The sequence below is a fragment of the Rhinopithecus bieti genome, unplaced genomic scaffold (genome assembly GCF_001698545.2).
Source record: "Rhinopithecus bieti isolate Rb0 unplaced genomic scaffold, ASM169854v2 scaffold_33652, whole genome shotgun sequence".
In the NCBI taxonomy this organism is placed as follows: domain Eukaryota; kingdom Metazoa; phylum Chordata; class Mammalia; order Primates; family Cercopithecidae; genus Rhinopithecus; species Rhinopithecus bieti.
Window position 1 is genome coordinate 22,374 of NW_016814761.1, and position 19,523 is coordinate 41,896.

The window sequence follows — 19,523 nt, forward strand, 5'->3', positions numbered from 1 at the left end:
GGTGAAACTGGGACACTTTATGTTATATATGTTTTGCCACAACAAAAAAATTAGGAGACCAGGCACGGTGGCTCACACCTGTAATCCCAGCACTTTGGGAGACCGAGGTGGGCAGATCACAAGGTCAGGAGATCAAAACCATTCTGGCTAACATGGTGAAACCCTGTCTCCACTAAAAATACAAAAATTAGCCGTGCGTGGTGGCAGGCACCTGTAGTCCCAGCTACTTGGCAGGCTGAGGCAGGAGAATCCCATGAACCTGGGAGGGGGAGGTTGCAGTGAGTCGAGATCGCGCCACTGCACTCCAGCCTGGGCAACAGAGCGAGACTCCATCTCAGAAAAAAAAAAAAGGACAAAGCCAAGGGAAGGGCTGGGGCAGTTCATGCGGGGGCAGCAGGCGCCTTACTGAGGAGGTGATGGGTAAGGGGAGAACGTGAGCGAGCAGCTGAGGGAGGGAGGTCCTGAGTGGAGGTGCCCCTGTCCTGTGGACAGCAGGGGCCATCAGTCCCAGAGCATCAAGCAGGGGAGTGAGGGTTGGGGACGAAGGGTTTGCTCCAATAGACATTGTAGGCCTCTACGAGGACTTTTACCCCGAGACGATGGGACCTTCTTTTTTTTTTTTTCCCATGCCATTCTCATGATAGTGAGGACCTTCTTTTTTTTTTTTTCCCATGCCATTCTCATGATAGTGAGTAAGTCTCACGAGATGATGATGGGACCTTCTAGAGCTGGTCCACCAGGGGCAGGCCTGCTTCTTTGGGAACCTCTGAGCGAGGCCTTTTGGGTGGTGACCAAGTTCGTGGCTGCGGGGAAGTTTCGGTGTCCCTCCGCCGCCTAGGCAGGATGCTCATGGCAGGACCCGTGTCCTGCAGTTCCAGTGCCAGCCTCCAGGTAGTGCCCTGGTTCCACCCGCCCTACCCCCTCTACCTCCCCTGGCCATCACTCCAAGCACAGTGCACAATTTTCTGCCAGGGAGTGGGGCTGCCTGGATTCCCACCTCAGCCCTGAAACTTCCCAGTGTTGAGAACAACCAAATCACTTTTTTTTTTTTTTGAGCCCAAGTCTCACTCTGTTGCCTATGCTTCAGTGCAATGGTGCGATCTCGGCTCACTGCAACCTCCGCCTGCCGGGTTCAAGCAATTCTTCTGCCTCAGCCTCCTGAGTAGCTGGGACTACAGGCGTGCACCACTGCGCCTAGTTAATTTTTTGTGTTTTTAGTAGAGATGGGGTTTCACCAGGTTTGCCAGGCTGGTCTTGAACTCCTGACCTCAGGTGATCCACCTGCCTTGGCCTCCCAGAGTATTGGGATTACAGGCGTGAGCCACCGCCCCCGGCTCCACCCCCTTTTTTTTTTTTTTGAGACGTAGTCTCGCTCTGTCGCCCAGGCTGGAGTGCAGTGGCACAGTCTCAGCTCACTGCAAGCTCTGTCTCCGGGGTTCAAGCTATTTTCTTGCCTCAGCCTCCGTACCTCAGCCCTCCAGGTAGCTGGGACTATAAGCGTGGGCCACCATGCTCAGCTAATTTTTCTATTTTCTTCTCTTCTTTTCTCTTCTCTTCTCTTCTCCTCTCTTCTGTTCTCTTCCCCTCTCTTCCCCTCTCTTCTCCTCTCTTCCTCTCTCTCTCTTTCTCTCTCTTTTCTTTTCCTCTTCTCCCTTCCTCTCCTCTCCTCTCACCTCCCCTCCCCTCCTCTCCCCTCCTCTCCTCTCCTCTTCTTATTTTGACGGAGTCTCGCTCTGTCGCCCCGGCTGGAGTGCAATGGTGCAGTCTTGGCTCACTGCAACCTCTGCCTCCTGGGTCCCAGTTCAAGCAATTTTCCTGCCTCAGCCTCCTGAGTAGCTGGGATTACAGGCTCCCACTACCACACCTAATTTTTGTATTTTTAGTAGAGATGGGGTTTCACCATGTTGGCTAGGCTGGCCTCGAACTGCTGACCTCGTGATCTGCCCACCTTGGCCTCCCAAAGTTCTGGGATTACAGGCGTGAGCCACTGCTCCCAGTCTTTTGTTTCTTTTTTTGAGACAGAGTCTTGGTCTGTCATCCAGGCTGGAGTGCAGCAGTTCGACCTCGGCTCACTGCAAGCTCCGCTTCCCGGGTTTAAGCAATTCTCCAACCTCAGCCTCTCGAGTAGCTGGGATTACAGGCGCCCGCCACCACGCCCAGCTAATTTTTGTATTTTTAGTAGAGATGGGATTTCACTATGTTGGCCAGGCTGGTCTCAAACTCCTGACCTCAGGTGATCCGCCCGCCTTGGCCTCCCAGAGTGCTGGGATTATAGGTGTGAGACACCGCGCCTGGCCAATTTTTGTATTTTCTGTAGAGATGGGGTTTTACCGTGTTGGCCAGGCTGGTCTTGAACTGACCTCAAGTGATCCGCCTGCCTCGGACCCCACAGTGCTGGGATTACAGGCGTGAGCCACCACACCCAGTCAAGAGAACAAGCAAATCACTTAACTGCTCTGTGCCAGCCTTGCCTGGGAAGAGGATAAATTGTTCCTTACCTGTCAGGAAGTTGTTGTGAAGATGAAGTGCCTAGCACAGTAAGCACTCAGTATGGAGAGACGTTGAGGTTATGCAGCAGCCACCCTTGCACTGGGCCCTGGGAACAGTGGTGGATGGAAGAGACAAGGCCCAGCCCTCGTGGTGCTCATGGTCTGGGTGGGGTGGCAGACATCAGACCCCCCTGAGGATGGGATGAGCTCACTGTAATCCAGCCTGGGGCCAGAGAGGCCTCTGAGGGAGGGGGCGGCCCTAAAGGACGGGCCAGGCAAAGAGACACCATGGGGAGAGGGGGAGCAGCATGTACAGAGGCCCTAGGGCTGGGACAAAGAATGTTCTAGAACATGGGGGATGCAGGGTGGCCAGTTTGTAAACGGTGAGAAGGTTTCAGCTGGTTTGGGCAAGAAGGCCCCTAAGCTATAGCAGAGAAGTTGGGCTTGATTCTGAGGGCTGTTGGGAAAGGCAGGGATGACAGTGAGTGAGATGCGTGGGAGGCCGGCCCATGGCTCCTGCATCACTGAGCAAGTGTTCTCTTCTAGGAAGTGGGGACGGGCTCAGCAGCCCCAGCACCTTAGAATGCAGCCCTGGGTCCCAGCCACCATCTCCAGGACCTGCCACCTCCCCGGCTCCTCCAGACCTGGACCCGGAGGCCGTGCGCGGGGCCCTCCGGGAATTTCTGCAGGAGCTGCGCAGTGCCCAGAGAGAACGGGTAAGCCTGGGCATGCGTGGCTGGATAGGGAAATTGCAGGGCCCTGGAGGGGTTGCAGGGTGTCAGAGCAGGGGTCTTCCTTCGTTCCCCCATGTTGGGGCTGTAGGATGATCTTCGGACGCAGACCAGTGCCCTGAGTCGCCAGCTGGCTGAGATGGAGGCTGAGAGAGACCATGCAACCTTGAGGGCCAGGCAGCTGCAGAAGGTGGTGGCTGAGAGTGAGGAAGGTGAGTCTGATCCTCGGGGTCCCTGGTCTCTCTCCTGTGTTTTGGGCAGTTGAGGCAGAAGCCGGGGGATTGGCCTCTGACCCTGCTGTGGCCCCCATGACCTGACTCGGGGCTGTCTCCAAGAGGACCCTCCTTGGACAGCCTCACCTGTGTGCAGACCTGCACACTATGAAGGGTGCAGACAGGCTGGCCCTGCACTGGGTGGAGTGCAGGCTGGACATTTTGTGACCTGGTTTGGGTCTCGGGGCTGTGCTTGGCCATGCCTGATGGGGTGGGGGGTGGCTGCAGCCCGGCGCAGCGTGGATGGGCGGCTGAGCGGGGTCCAGGCGGAGCTGGCGCTGCAGGAGGAGAGTGTGCGGCGCAGTGAGCGGGAGCGCCGGGCCACGCTGGACCAGGTAGCCACACTGGAGAGGAGCCTCCAGGCCACTGAGAGCGAGCTCCGGGCCAGCCAGGTGGGTACGAGCTGAGGGCCAGCGGGGGCGACAGGGAATCTGTGTACCCGAGTGGTTGTCTAACTCTTACGTGTGTCTCCCTGTGTCTGTCTGCCTGAGTCTCTCTGCAACCCACTGAGGTGACCAGCCTGTGAGTCTGAAATCACATTCAGACTCCATCCTCTTGTGTTACTTGTGGTCACTAGCTGTAGAAAAAAGAGCTTGGTCAAGGTGCAATAGCTCATGCCTGTAATCCTAGCACTTTGGGAGGTCGAGGTGGGTGGATCCCGTGACCCCAGGAGTTCAGAGACCAGCCTGGGCAACATGGTGAAACCCCATCTCTATAAAAAATACAAAAAGTAGCTGGGCATGGTGGTGTGGGCCTGTAGTCCTGGCTACTTGGGAGGCTGAGGTGGGAGGATCACTTGGAGCCCAGGAAGTCGAGGCTGCAATGAGCTGTGATCATGCCACTGCACTCTAGCAAGGCAGAGTGAGACCCTGTCTCAGAAAAAAAAAAAAGAAAGCAAGCAAGCGAGCAAGGCTGGGCGCGGTGGCTCACGCACGCCTGTAATCCCAGCACTTTGGACTTTGGGAGGCTGAGACGGGCGGATCACCTGACACCAGGAGATCGAGACCATCCTGGCCAATATGGTGAAACTCTGCCTCTACTAAAAATACAAAAAAATTAGCCAGGCGCGGTGGTGGGCGCCTGTAGTCCCAGCTACTCAGGAGGCTGAGGCAGGAGAATGGCGTGAACCTGGGAGGCGGAGCTTGCAGTGAGCCGAGATCGGGCCACTGCATTCCAGCCTGGGCGACTGAGCAAGACTCTGTCAAAAAAGAAAAAAAAAAAGAGAAAGAAAGAAAGGAAAGAAAGAGAGCTTGGGCTTTGAGCTGTCATCTGCCTGGTTTTCGTTTTCCTCATCTGTAAAAGGAGGAGCAGTGATTACCTCACAGGGTGATACACATAGGCTCTTATCACAGGTGGTACTCAGGGAGCCTCTGTTTTATGTCTCTGTAGTTCTGGGGTTTTTATGTGTGTTTGGGGGACAGCTGCGGGTGCCAGTGTGTGTGTCCGCCTGTCTGGGGCAGGAAACTTAGGCCCTGGTGGTGACAGTGCAGCCACAGTTCCTCTCCGCCCTCCCCAGCCTGTCCCTCTATTACTGCCCCCCACTCAACCCCCTGCCTCTGGCCTGGGGCCGAGCTTAGCTGGATTGTTGTGTCTGCGGCTTCAGCCCTGGCCGTGGGCCCAGCCGCAGGGGCTGCGGGAGGAGGCCAGGAACAAAGCTGGGCGGGAGCCAGAGTGGGGGCCCCAGACAGGGCAGGGCTGGGGCTGTGGGCAGGGTGGCAGAGGGGCCAGGCTCAGGATGGGGGCTGGGGAGGCTCTAATAACACCCCCTGTTGATCCACCCTGTCTCTAGGATAGAACCAGGGATTGGAGGACCCCTAGTCTGCCTTCCTGTCCCATCCCCACTCCCCAGGCCTTCTTCACTGGCTGACCCTGGGCAGGGGAGGGGGAATCACAACCTGAAACCCTAGAACAGCAGGGCCCCCTCAGAACTGTCAGGCTCAGCTCAGTTTGCACGTGAGTCAGTGGGGCAGGGCCTTGGAATCTGCATTTCTATAGCCCCTTCCTCAGGGCTTCTGTGAGCACCCAGGTTGTGGTACCCTGGGACCAATCCAGTATCCCCACTGTGCAGATATGAAATGGGGCCAGAGAGCGGGAAGGGGCAGTCCTGGGTTCCACAGCCCATTGGCCTGGGCTAAAACTGGAAAGGTGGGCTCTGGGATCTTCACGTCCACTCATCCTGGGAACACGTGGGGAGACCGAGGTCTCCAGAGGGTCCCAGGCTGGCCCCAGGTCACACAGGTCACCCTTCAAGGCTGCTCCCCACTCTTCCCCTATGGGCCCCAGGGCGTGTGCGGGAGGGCTGTGGGGTGCACTGGATGTCTGGGCCTGAGCCCCGAGCCACCTGCAGGAGAAGATCAGCAAGATGAAGGCCAATGAGACAAAGCTGGAGGGCGACAAGCGGCGCCTGAAGGAGGTCCTGGACGCCTCCGAGAGCCGCACCGTCAAGCTGGAGCTGCAGCGGCGCTCGCTTGAGGGGGAGCTGCAGCGCAGCCGCCTGGGCCTGAGTGACCGTGAGGCCCATGCCCAGGCCCTCCAGGATCGGGTGGACTCCCTGCAGAGACAGGTGGGCCCCTCTCCAAATCACGGCCACAACATTCACATGCCCTGTGCCAAGAGCTTTGTAGGCACTACGCAGTCCCTCAACAACCCTGTGAGGCAAGTATTACCAACATCCCCATTTCACAGATGGAAAAATAGAGGCTGAGAGGTGATGTCATTGTCCAAGATCCCACAGCTAGTAAGAGGCAGAGCCAAAATTAGAATTCAGGGCTATTTGATGACAGAATCTGCATGCATAGGGGTCATCTGGGATAAGTTAGAGATGTAGGTTTCACTCATTTCCCTTTTTGCCTTAACTGCTAGGAAGCTCAGCTCTAACTGGAATGTTAAATAATTTGGCTAGCCTTGCCTGAACACCCACCGAAGTCAAAAATAGAAAATTTTAGTGTTGTGGTGGTTACCCTGTCTCTTCCATGGCAGAGAGGAGAGGGGAATGAGGACAGGGAGGAGACCAGTGAGTCTAAGACAACTAGGTTGATGGCACTCTGGGCACGAGTAGTTAGCCAGCAGTGACGTGGGGCCCAGGTTGCAGTAGGCTGAGCTAGCGGGAGTTCTTAGGAACAGAGGGTCTCGATGATGGAGGCCCAGAGAGAAGTGGGAAGGGAGTGGATTCGGCATGCCAGGTGGAGGTCACAGTAGGAGCAGAGGTGTAGAGGCCAGATGGGAACAGCCCCCTGATTGTTCTGGCTGTCCTCCTGCCAGGTGGCAGACAGCGAGGTGAAGGCAGGGACCCTGCAGCTGACCGTGGAGCGGCTGAACGGAGCCCTGGCCAAGGTGGCAGAAAAGTGAGGGGGCCCTGCGGGACAAGGTGCGGGCCTGAACAGAGGCCAGCCCAGAGCAGTGCCAGCCTCAACAGCACCCAGACAAGAACCTGCATCTACAGAGGCGCTGACCGCCTGTGTACATGACCGCCAAGTGCTCCAGGTCTGGGACCCAGGGTCTGGCTGGGGTGGGTCCAGTGAGAGAGTCAGCCAGTAAGAGCAGGCCTGGAGGGGGGCCCCCCCGGTAAAGAGCCAGCCAATGGGGCAGTCAGTTGGAGCCAATGAGAGCAGGCTTAAAGGGAGGGCGTGGGCCCAGTAGACCATCAGCCAATGAGAAGAGGCTCTGGGTATGTCCCTTAAGAAGACAAGACTACTAGACTTGGGGGGACCCAGGTGCAGGGTTTATTGGGGAGAGTTGGGGTCTGAGTGGGTCCTACCTTACGCAGGTCAGTGGATAGGCCGTGGATGGGTCTGGTGTGCACCCTACCCTCCAGGTGAGATGACTGCCTGTTTTATGGGTTGTGGACCTATCCGGAGGTACAGAATAGAGAGGACTTCTCAGGGCTCCCAGGCCAGCCTGGCACCATCAGCCCCTGTCCCCCAGGAACGGCTGGATGCTGCCCGGCAGGCGTTATCTGAAGCACGGAAGCAAAGCAGCTCTCTGGGCGAGCAGGTGCAGACGTTGCGAGGCGAGGTGGCTGACCTGGAGCTGCAGCGGGTGGAGGCCGAGGGCCAGCTACAACAGCTACGGGAGGTGAGGGCCAGGGTGTGCCTCCTCTGTCCCCAAGACTGCGAGGCCCTGGGATGGGCGGGGGGGACGTTCCCACCCATCTCAACCTCATCCCAAACCCTGGTGCAACCTCCAGTAAGGAAACATGGTTCATTCAGAGCATAGTTCTGTTACACAGATGGAGAAACTGAGAGTCTGAGAGAAAGGTTTGGCTTCAGGTGACAATTCTCTGATGTGGGCCTCACCATCGCCTGCTCTGTGAGTGGGCCAGCCTCATTATCCCCAAGCTTCAGATAAGTACGCTCAGGCCCAGAGGGATTCAGGGCCTGCCTGGCTTCTGTTGCAGGTGCTGCGGCAGCGGCAGGACGGTGAGGCTGCAGCCCTGCACATGGTCCAGAAGCTGCAAGATGAGCGGCGGCTGCTGCAGGAGCGCCTGGGCAGCCTGCAGCGCGCCCTGGCTCAGCTGGAAGCCGAGAAGCGGGAGGTGGAGCGCTCAGCCCTGCGGCTGGAGAAGGACCGTGTAGCCCTCAGGAGAACGCTGGACAAGGTAGGCTGCTCCGTGGGCTCTCCCCTCACTTCCTCTGGGGCCTAGCTGTGGTGGATCCCACTGCACATCCCCAGGGTCTGCTGCCACTGGTGGGGTTAGGTTATTCCATTGAGGTTCAGGAACTGGAGCCCCCTCAGTGAGCTCCTCCTGGCACCCTGATCTCCCCTGGCTCTCCTGCCTAGGTGGAGCGGGAGAATCTTCGTAGCCACGAGGACACAGTGCGGCTGAGCGCAGAGAAGGGCCGCCTGGACCGCACCCTCACGGGAGCTGAGCTGGAGCTGGCAGAGGCGCAGAGGCAGATCCAGCAGCTGGAGGTCTGACCCCACCCAGTCTGGGACCCCAACTTCATCCCCAGTCTGAGTGCTCAGCAATCCCAGTGTTGATGGCCCAGCCAGCCCAGGGCCCACAAACCCCTCCTCTAGGAGCCCTGAGCCTTCCAGTGACCCAGCCAGGCTATGGAGGGAGGGGTTCTCCCTAAGGTGTACAGAAAAGACACTAAAGGCCTGTTTGCACGTGAGCCTGTGGGTTCGTGTATGTTGTGGCCATGCGGCAGTGTGAGAACCCATGTGATCATTCTTGTGTATGGAGCATGAACCTTGTGCATGGTGTGGCGTGTCTGGGTATTGTGAATATGTGTTTGTGTACAGATGTTTTCATGTATGTGGGAGTTGGGCCTTTGCACATACACATGCACCTGTGTGAGTCCAGGCAGGGATTTACATGCTTGCCTTTGTGCCTGTGTGTATGACGTCTGAGTGTGTGAGTGTATGTGTGTGTGTGTGCACGCACCTACCTGAGTGGGGGTCATTGGGTGCACTCACCCTGGGCTCGCAGGCTCACTGTCAGGGCCAGCAGGATGGAAGACACACAAGGATCTCTCCTGCCCTCCCCCTCTGCACTGGCCACGTCCCAGGGAGGTACCTGACAACCTGTCACACGTGCACACACACACTCATGCTGGGCCAGAACCCTGACCACAGCCCCTCTCTGCAGGCGCAGGTGGTGGTGCTGGAGCAGAGCCACAGCCCAGCCCAGCTGGAGGTAGACGCGCAGCAGCAGCAGCTGGAGCTGCAGCAGGAGGTGGAACGACTGCGCAGTGCCCAGGTGCAGACTGAGCACACGCTGGAGGCTCGGGAGCGGGCCCACCGCCAGAGGGTGCGTGGGCTGGAGGAGCAGGTGTGCAGGCCCCCTCGGAAGGCTGGGCCAGAATCATGTGTGGGGCTGGAGGAAGAGGAGAGACCCAGTCAAGACCTCGTGGGTATAGGCAGTTGATGGCTCCCATAACCGAAAAGGGTGGGGTTGGCTCTGCGCTGGTATCAGCCAAGACCAGACCAGGGGCCACGGGATGCTCCTGGGCCCCAAGGCCTTCCTGCCATGGCTCTGCTCCCCCTGGCTCCATGCTCAGGGCAGCCTTCTCCCTGGGTGGCCAGGTGTCCTCAGCAGCTCCAGCCTCAGGTTCTCCCAGCAATCTCATCCCTGAAGACAGCAGGGGCAGAAGTCCCAGGGCTGTCCCTCACTGGCCTGCTCAGATCACACACCCCTTCCTGACCATGCCTGAGCCAGCCTTGTCAGCTGGGCAAGGCTGCTCTGCTAGGCCAGGCTGGGTCACATGTCCACCTCTTGGGTCTGGGCTAGAGCCATGCCCACCCAAGTGATGATGGGGATAAAGAATGGGGGTGGAGTTGCCCTCAAAGGTGCCGACAGTCAGAAGACGCCTGACTCCGCAGTAAGGAACAAAATGAGAAGGGCAGGACAGCCCCTGACTCTCAGTCAGGTCAGACCTTTCCTGAAACCGTGGCACTGTGTCCCTCTGGGGTTCCCAGCTGCCTTCCTTTCTCTGAAGCCAGGCTGAGGGCCCGACTGGCCTTATCTTCCCTTTTTTCCCCAGGTGTCCACACTGAAGGGACAGTTGCAGCAGGAGTGTCGAAGGAGCTCAGCACCCTTCTCTCCACCCTCCGGCCCCCCAGAGAAATGAGCCCCTCCTGGCATCTGGAAAAAGGCCCTGTGCCCGGGACAGGGGAGGGCCCTCCTTTTGCACAGCCCACCCCCCAGAGCCCAGTCCCTTGGGGGCCTCAAGCTGGGGTGGGATGAGGAGGCGCTCTGCTGGCAGTGCTGAGGAGGGGTGCTCCAGCTCCAGGCCTGGAGAGGCTTCCCGGCATCGCCTGCAGGCCCCACCTCAGTCCAGCCTCCCTCTTCCAGGATGAGCCACTGTAGATCGTACAAGTTCCTCCTTGAGGGGCTGAGCCGCAGCCAGGGTTGGGGAGCGCCCTCGTCTCTGGTCAGCCCTGGAGCAAGGGCTCGTGGGAAAGAGGAGAGGGGCCAGGCCCAGGGCAGGGGTCAGAGGCCCAGTCCCTGACTCTGGCTTCCCAGAGATCTGTCCACCTTAGTTGAGAGTGTGTGTCAGGAAATTCCTCAGAGTGCTCAGAGTCCCTGTATTTTATACCTTTTACAATGTTAACTGTTCAGAACTGTTTTTTGTAACAAGACCTCCTTTTCTAAAAAGTTTGTACAGGTGTGTCCCTTTTCTAGACGATTGGAGGAGATGTGGTGGGGGGAGACAGGTGGGGTCTGGGGCAAGAGGGATGGGGCCCTGTAGGGAGGGGTGCTTGGGGAGGCAGCAGGGAGAGGCACGGAGGCCTGTGTTGGGAAGGGAACTTGCCAGCCTCACAGGATGTCAGATGGGGAGCCCTCTGGGGTCCTCAGTCACCCGGTGCATAGAACAGATGGGGCTGTTGAAGCCTGGGACTGGGCCGAGCCTGGGCAGCTTGACTCTTTCCAGTCTATGCTTTCTTGCCCCTTTCTCTGGCCCCTCCTTAGATCCAAGCCCACCCTCGGGACAGTGACAGGCCTTCCAGGCAGCATGGCAAACAAGTGCAGGTTTGGGCGTGAACATGCCTGGCTCCGCTGAGTGATCCTGAGCAAAGCTGTCGCCTCGGCTGGAGTGCAATGGCACGATCCCAGCTCACTGCAACCTCCGCCTCCCGAGTTCAAGTGATCCTCCTGCCACACCCTCCTGAGTAGCTGGGATTACAGGTGCCCGCCACCATGCCCAGCTAATTTTTGTAATTTTTTTTTTTTTTTTTAGTACAGACAGGGTTTCACCATGTTGATCAGGATGGTCTCAAACTCTAGACCTCAGGTGATCCACCTGCCTTGGCCTCCCAAAGTGTTGGGATTACAGGCGTGAGCCACCATGCCCAGCCTGCTTAACCTCTTAAAGCCTCAATTTGCTCATCTGTAAAATGGGAACCTACCACATAGGGCGACTGGGGAAGTTCACGTAGGAGGTGCTCAATCAGTGTCTGAAGGAGAAATTAACACTCATCCTCATCTGCTGGAGTCCAGCTGCCCGATTCGGCCACAGCACTGCCGCTGACAGCTGTGGACCCGTGGGTGGGACCCTTGGGTGGGTTACTTCATGTCTCTGGGCTCAGTTTTCCTGTCTCTAAGAGGGGGATATGAATTACATCCACCACATATGCCTGTTCAGAGTTAAGGAGTATGCGAGCCTTCACGCAGAGCCCAGGCCCCACGTGCTGGTCAGAAGGAGGTGTTATCATGGCTTGCTGGTTTTTGCCCTCTTCTTTTCTTTTTTTTTGAGACAGTCTTGCTCTGCTCAGGCTGGAGTCCAGTGGCGCGATCTTGGCTCACTGCAACCTCCGCCTCCCAGGTTGAAGCAATTCTTGTGCCTCAGCCTCCTGAGCAGCTGGGTTTACAGGCGCATGCCACCACGCCTGGCTGATTTTTTTTTGTATTTTTACTAGAGACAGGGTTTCACCACGTTGGCCAGGCTGGTCTCGAACTCCTGGCCTCAAGTGATCAGCCCACCTCGGCCTCCCTAAGTGCTGGAATTACAGGTGTGAGCCCCTGCGCCCCGCCATTTTTGTTCTCTTAATGGCACCCATCTCCCCAACTTCTCAAAGGCCTTGGATGTCAGTCCGCCTGCCTTGACCCCATGCCCTCCAACCCCATGGGCAGCCTCCCATCTTCACTGTGTCCCTCTGGTGATGGGAACTCATGTCCTCACCAAGCAGCCCTGATCATGGGAAAGCTGTGTCCCTGAAGCCTTCCATCTCCCATGCAATTCCTGCAACACGCGTGCGCACGTACACTGTCATGACGCAGTGTTCTGGGCAGGGCAGAACTGGAGCCAGTGGGTGAGGAGGTAGGGCTGGGACTGCAGAAGCACAGGGCACCCGAGCAGACCGTTCACGCGAAGGGGTGGGGAGCCTCTCAGGACAGTCTGCGTTGGGGGCACTTGGCTGGCCCCTCTGTGCTCTCCACCAAAAAAGTGACTCAATCTTTTGTAAAAACTTGTTTTTAATTTTGTATAAAATAAAGGGGGTCCATGCCCAGAGGGGCTGTAGGAAATCCAAGCAGACCAGCTGGGGTGGGGGACGTAGCCTACCTCAGGGGACTGTGAAGGGGGGACTGTCTGTCCTCAAAAGGGGCTGAGAAGGCCCATCAGGGGCCAAGGTCCCACAGAGAGGCCTGGGATGCCCCCCCAACCTGAGGGGCAGAGACTAGGCAGTGGGGAGCCCCCATCATGCCCCAGAGGTGGCCACAGGCTGAAGGAGTGGCCTGAGGCACCGCAGCCTGCAACCCCCAGGGCTGCAGTCCACTAACTTTTTACAGAATAAAAGGAACATGGGGATGGGGGAAAAAGCACCAGGTCAGGCAGGGCCCGAGGGCCCCAGATCCCAGGAGGGCCAGAACTCCGGACGCCAGCACCACCCTAGCAGCCCCCACAGCTCCTGGCACAGGAGGCTGCCACGGATTGGCACAGGCCGCTGCTGGCCATCACGCCACATTTGGAGAACTTGTCCCGACAGAGGTCAGCTATTGGGGGCAGGAAGGAGGGGGGGTCAGGGTGGAGCTGGGAGATGAGAACCGCTGTCCCTCCCCCAACTCTGGTGATAGGAGTGTTGAGGATGAAAAGTAGCAGGGAGGGGAGCTCAGGGTGTCCTGGAAGTGGGCCTGGTGGATAATACGTGTTGAATAAACATCAGGCAGGTGACTAGGTGGCCAGATAATGAAGTGGACGTGGGGGTAGGGGAGGTCTTGGGGAGGAGGCCTTCCTACCTCGGAGGAGTTCCTCGTGGGCACACACTGTACGGACACAGATCTCCCTGTTAATGACGTACACACGGCGGAGGCTGCGGGGACAGGGCACGGGAGGTCTCAGCCCCACGTCCACCCAACCCCACTGGGATAGCCCAGACAGAACCTGGCACTGGAGCCCAGGCAGAACCCGGCACTGGAGCCCAGGAGTGGAGGTCCCTGGCCCAGGCCCAACCACAGAATTGAGCTCAACTTCAGGACTCACTATCTTTCCTCCAACTCCCACCTTGGCTGGCCAGAGCTGTCCCCTGTGCCCTCTAGCCCCCCAAACTCCGAAGTCCTCCCGACAGCTGCCCACCTGTGCTCACCTGTAGAAGCAGACCTCGTTGAGACACTGTTTGCACGGCTTGTGTATGGAGTAGAGGCGGGTGCACGGGTACTGTTCCTCACGGCAGTCTGGTGACAGGTGGGGTCAGACTAGGAGCCCAGAGTTGGGGGGTGGCCCCCAGCCTCACCCACCTGAGGCTGGCTCGCAGGGCCTAGTCCCCCCTGTACCCTCAGGCCCCGTGCAGACACCCATACCTACACATGCCCACATAGACACATGCAGCACTGTCAGACTTACCAGGGCTGTAATATTCATGTATCAACTCAAAACCACACTTACTATAGAAGCCTAAGTTCAACAGAAATTCCCACCCACCCATGCATCGTCACAAAAGCCCATACCAACTTCCAAGCAGATCTGCCCACGCTCACAGAAGCCCACATAGGAACGCACACACCAACCCAACCGAGGGTGAGCACCCGGATTCTCTCGCACACACACACCTTGTTCTTTTAAGCTCTCAGCTGGGGCAGCCGGAGGGGCACCGCTCAGCCAGCCTGCGCTCCCTGGCCCTTCCTCGCCTCCACATGGGCACCACCCAGTCTCTCTGGCTGACAGGAAGTCCCCAGCACACTCCCTGCCCCTCCCAGTAACTGTGAGGACAGGGGCCTTCCTAGGGTGCCAATTTAGCCTCCAGTCAGGCATGCTGGGGACTGGTGGGACCTCCTGGAGCTGCCTAGTGGGGCCTGGGGATGCCAGCCTACAGCAGTCATACTGCCCCATATTACTGCCAACAGCCCACATGGGCAAGGGACAAAGACCTCCAGCCCACCAGCACCGCCCCCTACTCCACCCCAACTTCAGGCCGTGCCTCCATTTCTCTGGCTGTCAAGAAAGCCCTTACCAAGAGGCCCAGGCTCTGTGGGCTCCGCCTCTGCATTTCCTGGTTCTGGCGTTGAGACAGAGGTAGGCAGACATCATTGGGAGGGGTATCTTCAGAGCAAGGGGAGTCACCTCTCCCAGCCCTGGCAGACCCCCACTCCCAGGGTTGACAGAGTGGGGAGGGGTGAGGCAGGAGCTGGGGCAGGGGTGGGAGCAGGGTCTGGCACCTACCTGGGGTTGGGGCTGGGATGATTTCCTGTTGGACTTGCTGCTGGGACTGGAACTGGAACTGTTCCTCGGAGGGCCGAGGAGTCACCTCTGCAGCCACGGGAGGATAAGGGGGTCTGCTCCCTCTACCCCTCCCAGGGGCTCTCCCCACCCCAGCTGCCCGCCCGTCCTATCCTACTCTCAACCCATTACCTTGATAATCATAGTAGTCTGGGTTGTCTGCAAACAAAGATGAAAGTGGAATTGGTGGGAGTCAGGCTACTCCCCCAGCCCCAGGGGCAAACAGGTCCCCGCTGAGCCAGGGACCAACCCCCAGAGTTTCCGTCAGCCTGTCCAGTGCGGTCCCTGGCTGAGCCATGCACATCTGAGCAGCCAGGCCTCCGTGACCCAGCAGGGCTGGGGGTGGAAGGCCCTTACCGATCTGGTCGCTATAGTGGGTGTACTGGACGTGGTCAGGGAACGGCGGCAGCGGGTCCAGGTCGTACTGGCCCTGAGCCAGCAAGCCTGCTGTGGGGAGGCAAAGCGTGTGGTGTACCCCATGGGGAGGGGCAACGGGGGCCCGAGGCACTTCTGGGGAGGGGAGGCGGGGGTCACAAGGGCAGGTCTGTAAGAACCTAGGACCCTACAAGCAGATTCCTAGAGGATCCAGACTCTTCTTGGATGGTAAAGACCCTTCCCCACCCTGGTCATGGTCACCTCCCTGACCTCATCTTGCCCCTTCCTGTTGCTGGCCTCCTGGCTGTTCCTGGGACTCCACATGCTCCTGCCTCCCTCAGAGCCTTTGCACCTGATGCTCCCTGGGCCTGTGAGGCCTGCTCAGCTGCTTCAGGTCTTCCCCGGAATTTCAGCCTCACGAGAGGCTGCCCCACCGGCCCTCCTGCTGATTTCCGTCCAGCACTCAGCACATGCTGGAGTTTCTCATATCTGCTTGTTTCCTATTTGTCTCCCTTCCCTGGACTGGCAGCATGATGAGGAGCAACGATGTGTCTGCCTGGTTCATCGCTGAATCCCCAGGGCCTAGCCCAGCACTTGGCATGTTGTAGGGACTCAACACATCACAGCTGAATGAATGAATCTTGGCCCTGCTAGGACTTTTGTGGTCCTCATTGATTCTCCTCATTTGGCCAGTACGGACCCCCTCAAGGTCGAGACTGTATAGAGCTGAAGGGCCCTGAATGGATCCAGAACCCAAGCGTCCGGACTCCCTGCCTTGGGTGCCCCTGCACCTCCACCTGCACATCGGCTCCCAGAGGGGCGTTGTGCCTTGTGCCACGGAGTCCTTGTGCCTGGGACGTGCCCTCCAGAACCCTGCCTGCCTGCCTGCTGCTGTGGAAGGCTGGGGGAAGGGCCGGGAGCTGCCTCCAGATGCTGCCAGTGTTGGCCGGTCCAGTCTGTGGTCCAAGCAGGCAAGAGGCCCTGGGGGCTGGGGAGCTGAGTTCTGGCCGTAAGTCGTGACAAAGTCTCACTGCTAATCCCCCCTACTAACCCTACTCCCCACCCCCACATAAGGGGAGCTACCCTCTGCCCCAGGAGCCACTTACCAGGCAGGAATAGCAGGAAGAGGTAGGCAGCTCTCATGGCAACGAAGAGGCAGGCCGGAGTGGTGTCAGGGAGGACAGCTGGGGAAAGACCGGTGGGAGCTCTACCCAGGGCCACACCCAGGACAGCAGAGCCCACCTTTGATCCCCTTATTTCACCCTGGAGAAGGTGGCACCCAGAAACCAGGCATGGGAGGGCTGGATTGGAGGGACATCCCAGTCCCTGCTGGCCCACCCAGGTGTTCAGGTCACAAGGAACAAGGCCTCCAACTCAGCTCCAGGACTGATCCTGACAAGCAAACCCCATGTCGTGTGTGTACTAGACATGGTCAGGGAAGGGTGGACCCTGCCCTGCTCACTAAGGGGACATTCCTAACGTGCTCCCAGCCCGGGCCATTCTGTCCTCACCCACACCCATGCTCAGCCCTCTGGCCCAATGCCTCCCCGGGTGTCCAAGGCACTGACTGCATGAATCGCTGAACCAGGCCCATCCTTGGGACCCCAGCCCTGGCCAACCGGCATCACCGCCTGGACTCAGCAGCGTCTGCCAAGCCCACCACCTGCTCCCAATTAGCCCCTGGGCCCTGAGCATCTTGCTCAGCAGGAAACCACATACACATGGGCCTGCCGGGCCCCCACAGCGGCCAGGCCGGGCAGGGCTCCCAGTGCCCAGAAGACTCCTCTCCTGCCAGGCCTCCAGGCCTCGCAAGACCTGGCTGTGTTCATCACAGGCTCACGAGACCTGGGCTATTTGCAGCAGCAGGAAACACTAGAGTGAAGTCTGAGGGGGCTCCTCTGGATTCTAGAACAGCAGCACTGAAGGGGCCATGACATCACCCAGCCTAGGGGTTCCGCACCCCCTGACATTGTAGGCAAGTATGTGTGTCATTTGGAGGGAGAGGGCACGGGGTCATGGCTTTCATTAGGATCCTGACATTCAAAAGCCCAGCCTCCAGTCCTGGCTACTCGGTGGGACTTGGGGAAGCCTCCAGTTCCACACATCCAGCCCCAGCTCCGTGGAGGGCCACCTCAGGTCCGTCAGCCTTCTGTAGGGAGGGCTGCGAGGGTGGGGTCCATTCTCCAGGAGGGCCCCTCCTTGCTGCAACCCAGGAAGTCTTTCCAGAAAGCTAGCTGGAAACCCCAACTGTGCTCTATTTTCCCCACCGGGAATCCAGGGGGAGGGGAGGGAAAGGGGAGAAAGCATGGGGTCTTTCCCTTCTTCCTCTCAATCCTGAGGCCTCCCTGACCCCCTGGCCCTCTCATGCGTTGGGCACTTCACTGAGGTGGAGTGGGAGCAGGGAGACAAGGCTCAGGACCAAGCTGCCCCAGAGGTGAGGGATAGCTGACTCCCCACACCCCATTCTGAAAACCCTTGACCTCCTCATGGAAAGGGGATGAAAAGACCCCAAGAGCCTTCGTCGCCCCTCTCCCCATCATCCCCCCCCTCCCCATCGTCGCCCCCCTCCCCATCGTCGCCCCTCTCCCCATCCTCGCCCCTCTCCCCATCGGTCAGGCCAGTCGGAGCCCCTGCTGCTCAGCAGAAGGCGCTGAATTGGGGCATGAGGGGCTGCAAGGTGTTGGGGGATGCCTGTCGGTCCCCTGCGTGGAGTCTTCTTCCCTAGGACTGGCCCCCAAACCCAGGCTTATTGGGGGAAGGAGGCCCACGGGCTAGTGGGGAGACAGGCAAGAGGGAAGTCAGTGTGGAGTTCATGGGCTCCTCCCAGGGGACCACATCTCCAAGCACTTCTAGACCAAGGGGTTTTGGGGCGTGCAGGAGGCCAGGACCTGCCCGGGAGGCTGCCCCACCCCCACCTCTGGCCTCTTCCACAGCTGCGGCCTCCCCCAACCCCGACTCCCCTGCGTCCTGGGAGGAAGGGGACAGGGGGCCCTGACGCTGGCTCAGACCTCAGACAGAGGGAGGGCTCTGCCCGCTCCAGAGTCGAGCTAGGGGGGAGGGGTCCCGGCGGGGGGAACCCAGATGCTGCAGCGCCGCACAGCTGGGAACAGTCAGCCGAGGAAACTTGTTTCGCGCGCCCTCGCGCTCCCGTCTCTGATCTCTCTTTGTCTCTCTGCGTCTCTGTCTCGGCCATTCCCACCCGGGCCCCCACCCCACCCGCCACATTCCAACCTCCCCGGGAGAACAAAAGATGTCCCATCCCCGACGCCCCACCTCTGGCTCTCCTCAAACTCGGGCTCCCCACCCTTCCCAATTCACATTTTCGCTGCAGAGCAACTCCAAACTTTCCAGGTGCCCCCTTGGCGTCCGCTCTGAAGGCGCTGGGTTCAGGACCTCCGCGTGTCGCCCCAGGATCGGGGACCCGGAGAGCCTGGCACCCCCGTCCCCGCGCCGGGGGACCCGTCGACGCCTCTGACCGCTCCCCGGGGCCCCCGAGCGCCAGGCCCGCGCCTACCTGTCCGGGTCACTCCGCCGCCCGCTCCAAGTCCGCCCGCCGGAGCCGCCCCTTGGCCCGCTCCGAGTCCCCCTCCGGGCCCCCGACGGGGCTGGCGCCCGCCCTCCAGCCCCAGAGCCTCTGGGTCCTAACGCGAGTGGCCCGCACAGGCCGCCACGCCGTGCCCTCGGGGTTCCATCTCCTCGGGAGTGTCCACGGGGGAGAGGCGCCCGGAGCCGTCCTCACGTCCGTGCAAAGCTTTCTCCTTCTCACAGCTGCTCCTCACTCGACGTCGACGGGGTGAGGTGGGTGAGGTGAGCAAGGGTGGGTGTGTAGCCCATTTCACAGAGGAGAAAACCAAGCTTCCCAAGTGACTCACCATAGGCCCCTCAGCCAGGAAGTAAGCCTCGCTCCCACTCTGCCTTCTCCCAGCTCACAGGACACCCTCCTGCCTTGGTTTTCCTGCTGCCTCTCCCAGGCCCGCACCGTCTCCTCCTACACTGCTGAGCTCTGGGCCATGGCTGGCTTCCACAACCAGCCGTTCTTTCTTTCCTTTTCTAGAGACAAGGTCTTGCTGTGTTGCCCATGCTCGTCTCGAACTTCTGGCCTCGAAATTTTGGCCTCAAGAGTTCCTCCTGTCTCATCCTTCTGGAATGCTGGGATTACAGGCAAGATTTCCTGCCCCCGGTCATAACCAGCACTTTTTTCAGCCCTGACCCTATCTATGTGTCCCACAAATGTCCCCAAGGTGCATCAACTTCAACAAGCATCCAAGTCCAAATTCACAACCTCCTGACTCTCCCCAAGACCTGGCTTTCCAGGGTTCCCAGTACTCCACTGGCCCCCCAGCCTTCCATTACCCAGGCTTCCTCCCCTACCCTTAGCCCTGCATCTAATCCAGCACCCACCTGCGAATGCTACTAAAAATTTCTTTTGTGACTCTGTCCACTGCTCCCTCCCTGGCCTAAGCCACTGTGAGACCAAGTTGCAATCCCAAGAAACCACAT

The 19,523-nt window shown here is 59.1% G+C and overlaps 2 protein-coding genes across 4 annotated transcripts in view; one reads left to right on the top strand and one right to left on the bottom strand.

Annotated features, from left to right (window-relative positions):
• CROCC (ciliary rootlet coiled-coil, rootletin) overlaps nucleotides 1-10,590 on the top strand; it is a 32,139-nt gene extending 21,549 nt beyond the window's left edge. The window contains 14 exon segments of the mRNA XM_017852071.1: nucleotides 3,036-3,205; nucleotides 3,312-3,432; nucleotides 3,721-3,884; nucleotides 5,840-6,055; nucleotides 6,754-6,834; nucleotides 6,836-6,879; nucleotides 6,881-6,909; nucleotides 6,912-6,932; nucleotides 6,935-6,975; nucleotides 7,417-7,566; nucleotides 7,889-8,089; nucleotides 8,272-8,403; nucleotides 9,083-9,265; nucleotides 9,978-10,590. Of these exon segments, the coding sequence (XP_017707560.1) occupies nucleotides 3,036-3,205; nucleotides 3,312-3,432; nucleotides 3,721-3,884; nucleotides 5,840-6,055; nucleotides 6,754-6,834; nucleotides 6,836-6,879; nucleotides 6,881-6,909; nucleotides 6,912-6,932; nucleotides 6,935-6,975; nucleotides 7,417-7,566; nucleotides 7,889-8,089; nucleotides 8,272-8,403; nucleotides 9,083-9,265; nucleotides 9,978-10,064 (1,640 nt within the window). The 3' untranslated portion in view covers nucleotides 10,065-10,590.
• Nucleotides 10,591-12,391: 1,801 nt separating this feature from the next.
• MFAP2 (microfibril associated protein 2) lies at nucleotides 12,392-19,098 on the bottom strand. 3 transcript variants are annotated; one of them, XM_017852074.1, is made up of 9 exons: nucleotides 18,538-19,098; nucleotides 16,130-16,207; nucleotides 15,006-15,092; nucleotides 14,781-14,807; nucleotides 14,592-14,678; nucleotides 14,383-14,427; nucleotides 13,519-13,606; nucleotides 13,172-13,245; nucleotides 12,392-12,928 (listed from the first exon to the last, which is right to left on the bottom strand). In XM_017852074.1, the coding sequence occupies exons 2-9, from the start codon at nucleotides 16,164-16,166 to the stop codon at nucleotides 12,825-12,827; spliced, it is 549 nt and encodes a 182-aa protein (XP_017707563.1). In that variant the 5' UTR covers nucleotides 16,167-16,207; nucleotides 18,538-19,098; the 3' UTR covers nucleotides 12,392-12,824. The 3 variants fall into 3 exon arrangements, with proteins under 3 accessions (XP_017707563.1, XP_017707562.1, XP_017707561.1); XM_017852073.1 differs by having other exon boundaries at nucleotides 15,006-15,095; nucleotides 18,896-19,095; XM_017852072.1 differs by having other exon boundaries at nucleotides 15,006-15,095; nucleotides 18,538-19,091.
• Nucleotides 19,099-19,523: the final 425 nt, after the last annotated feature.

Bases quoted from the DNA above. Each gene is read 5' to 3' on its own strand.
- MFAP2 (XM_017852073.1), bottom strand. From the start codon at position 16,166: ATGAGAGCTGCCTACCTCTTCCTGCTATTCCTGCCTG. The intron at 14,428-14,591 runs GTAGGTGCCAGA...TCTCAACGCCAG, and splicing joins CATCCCAGCCCCAACCCCAG to AACCAGGAAATGCAGAGGCG. The intron at 13,607-14,382 runs GTAAGGGCTTTC...ACCTGTCACCAG, and splicing joins CACAGAGCCTGGGCCTCTTG to ACTGCCGTGAGGAACAGTAC.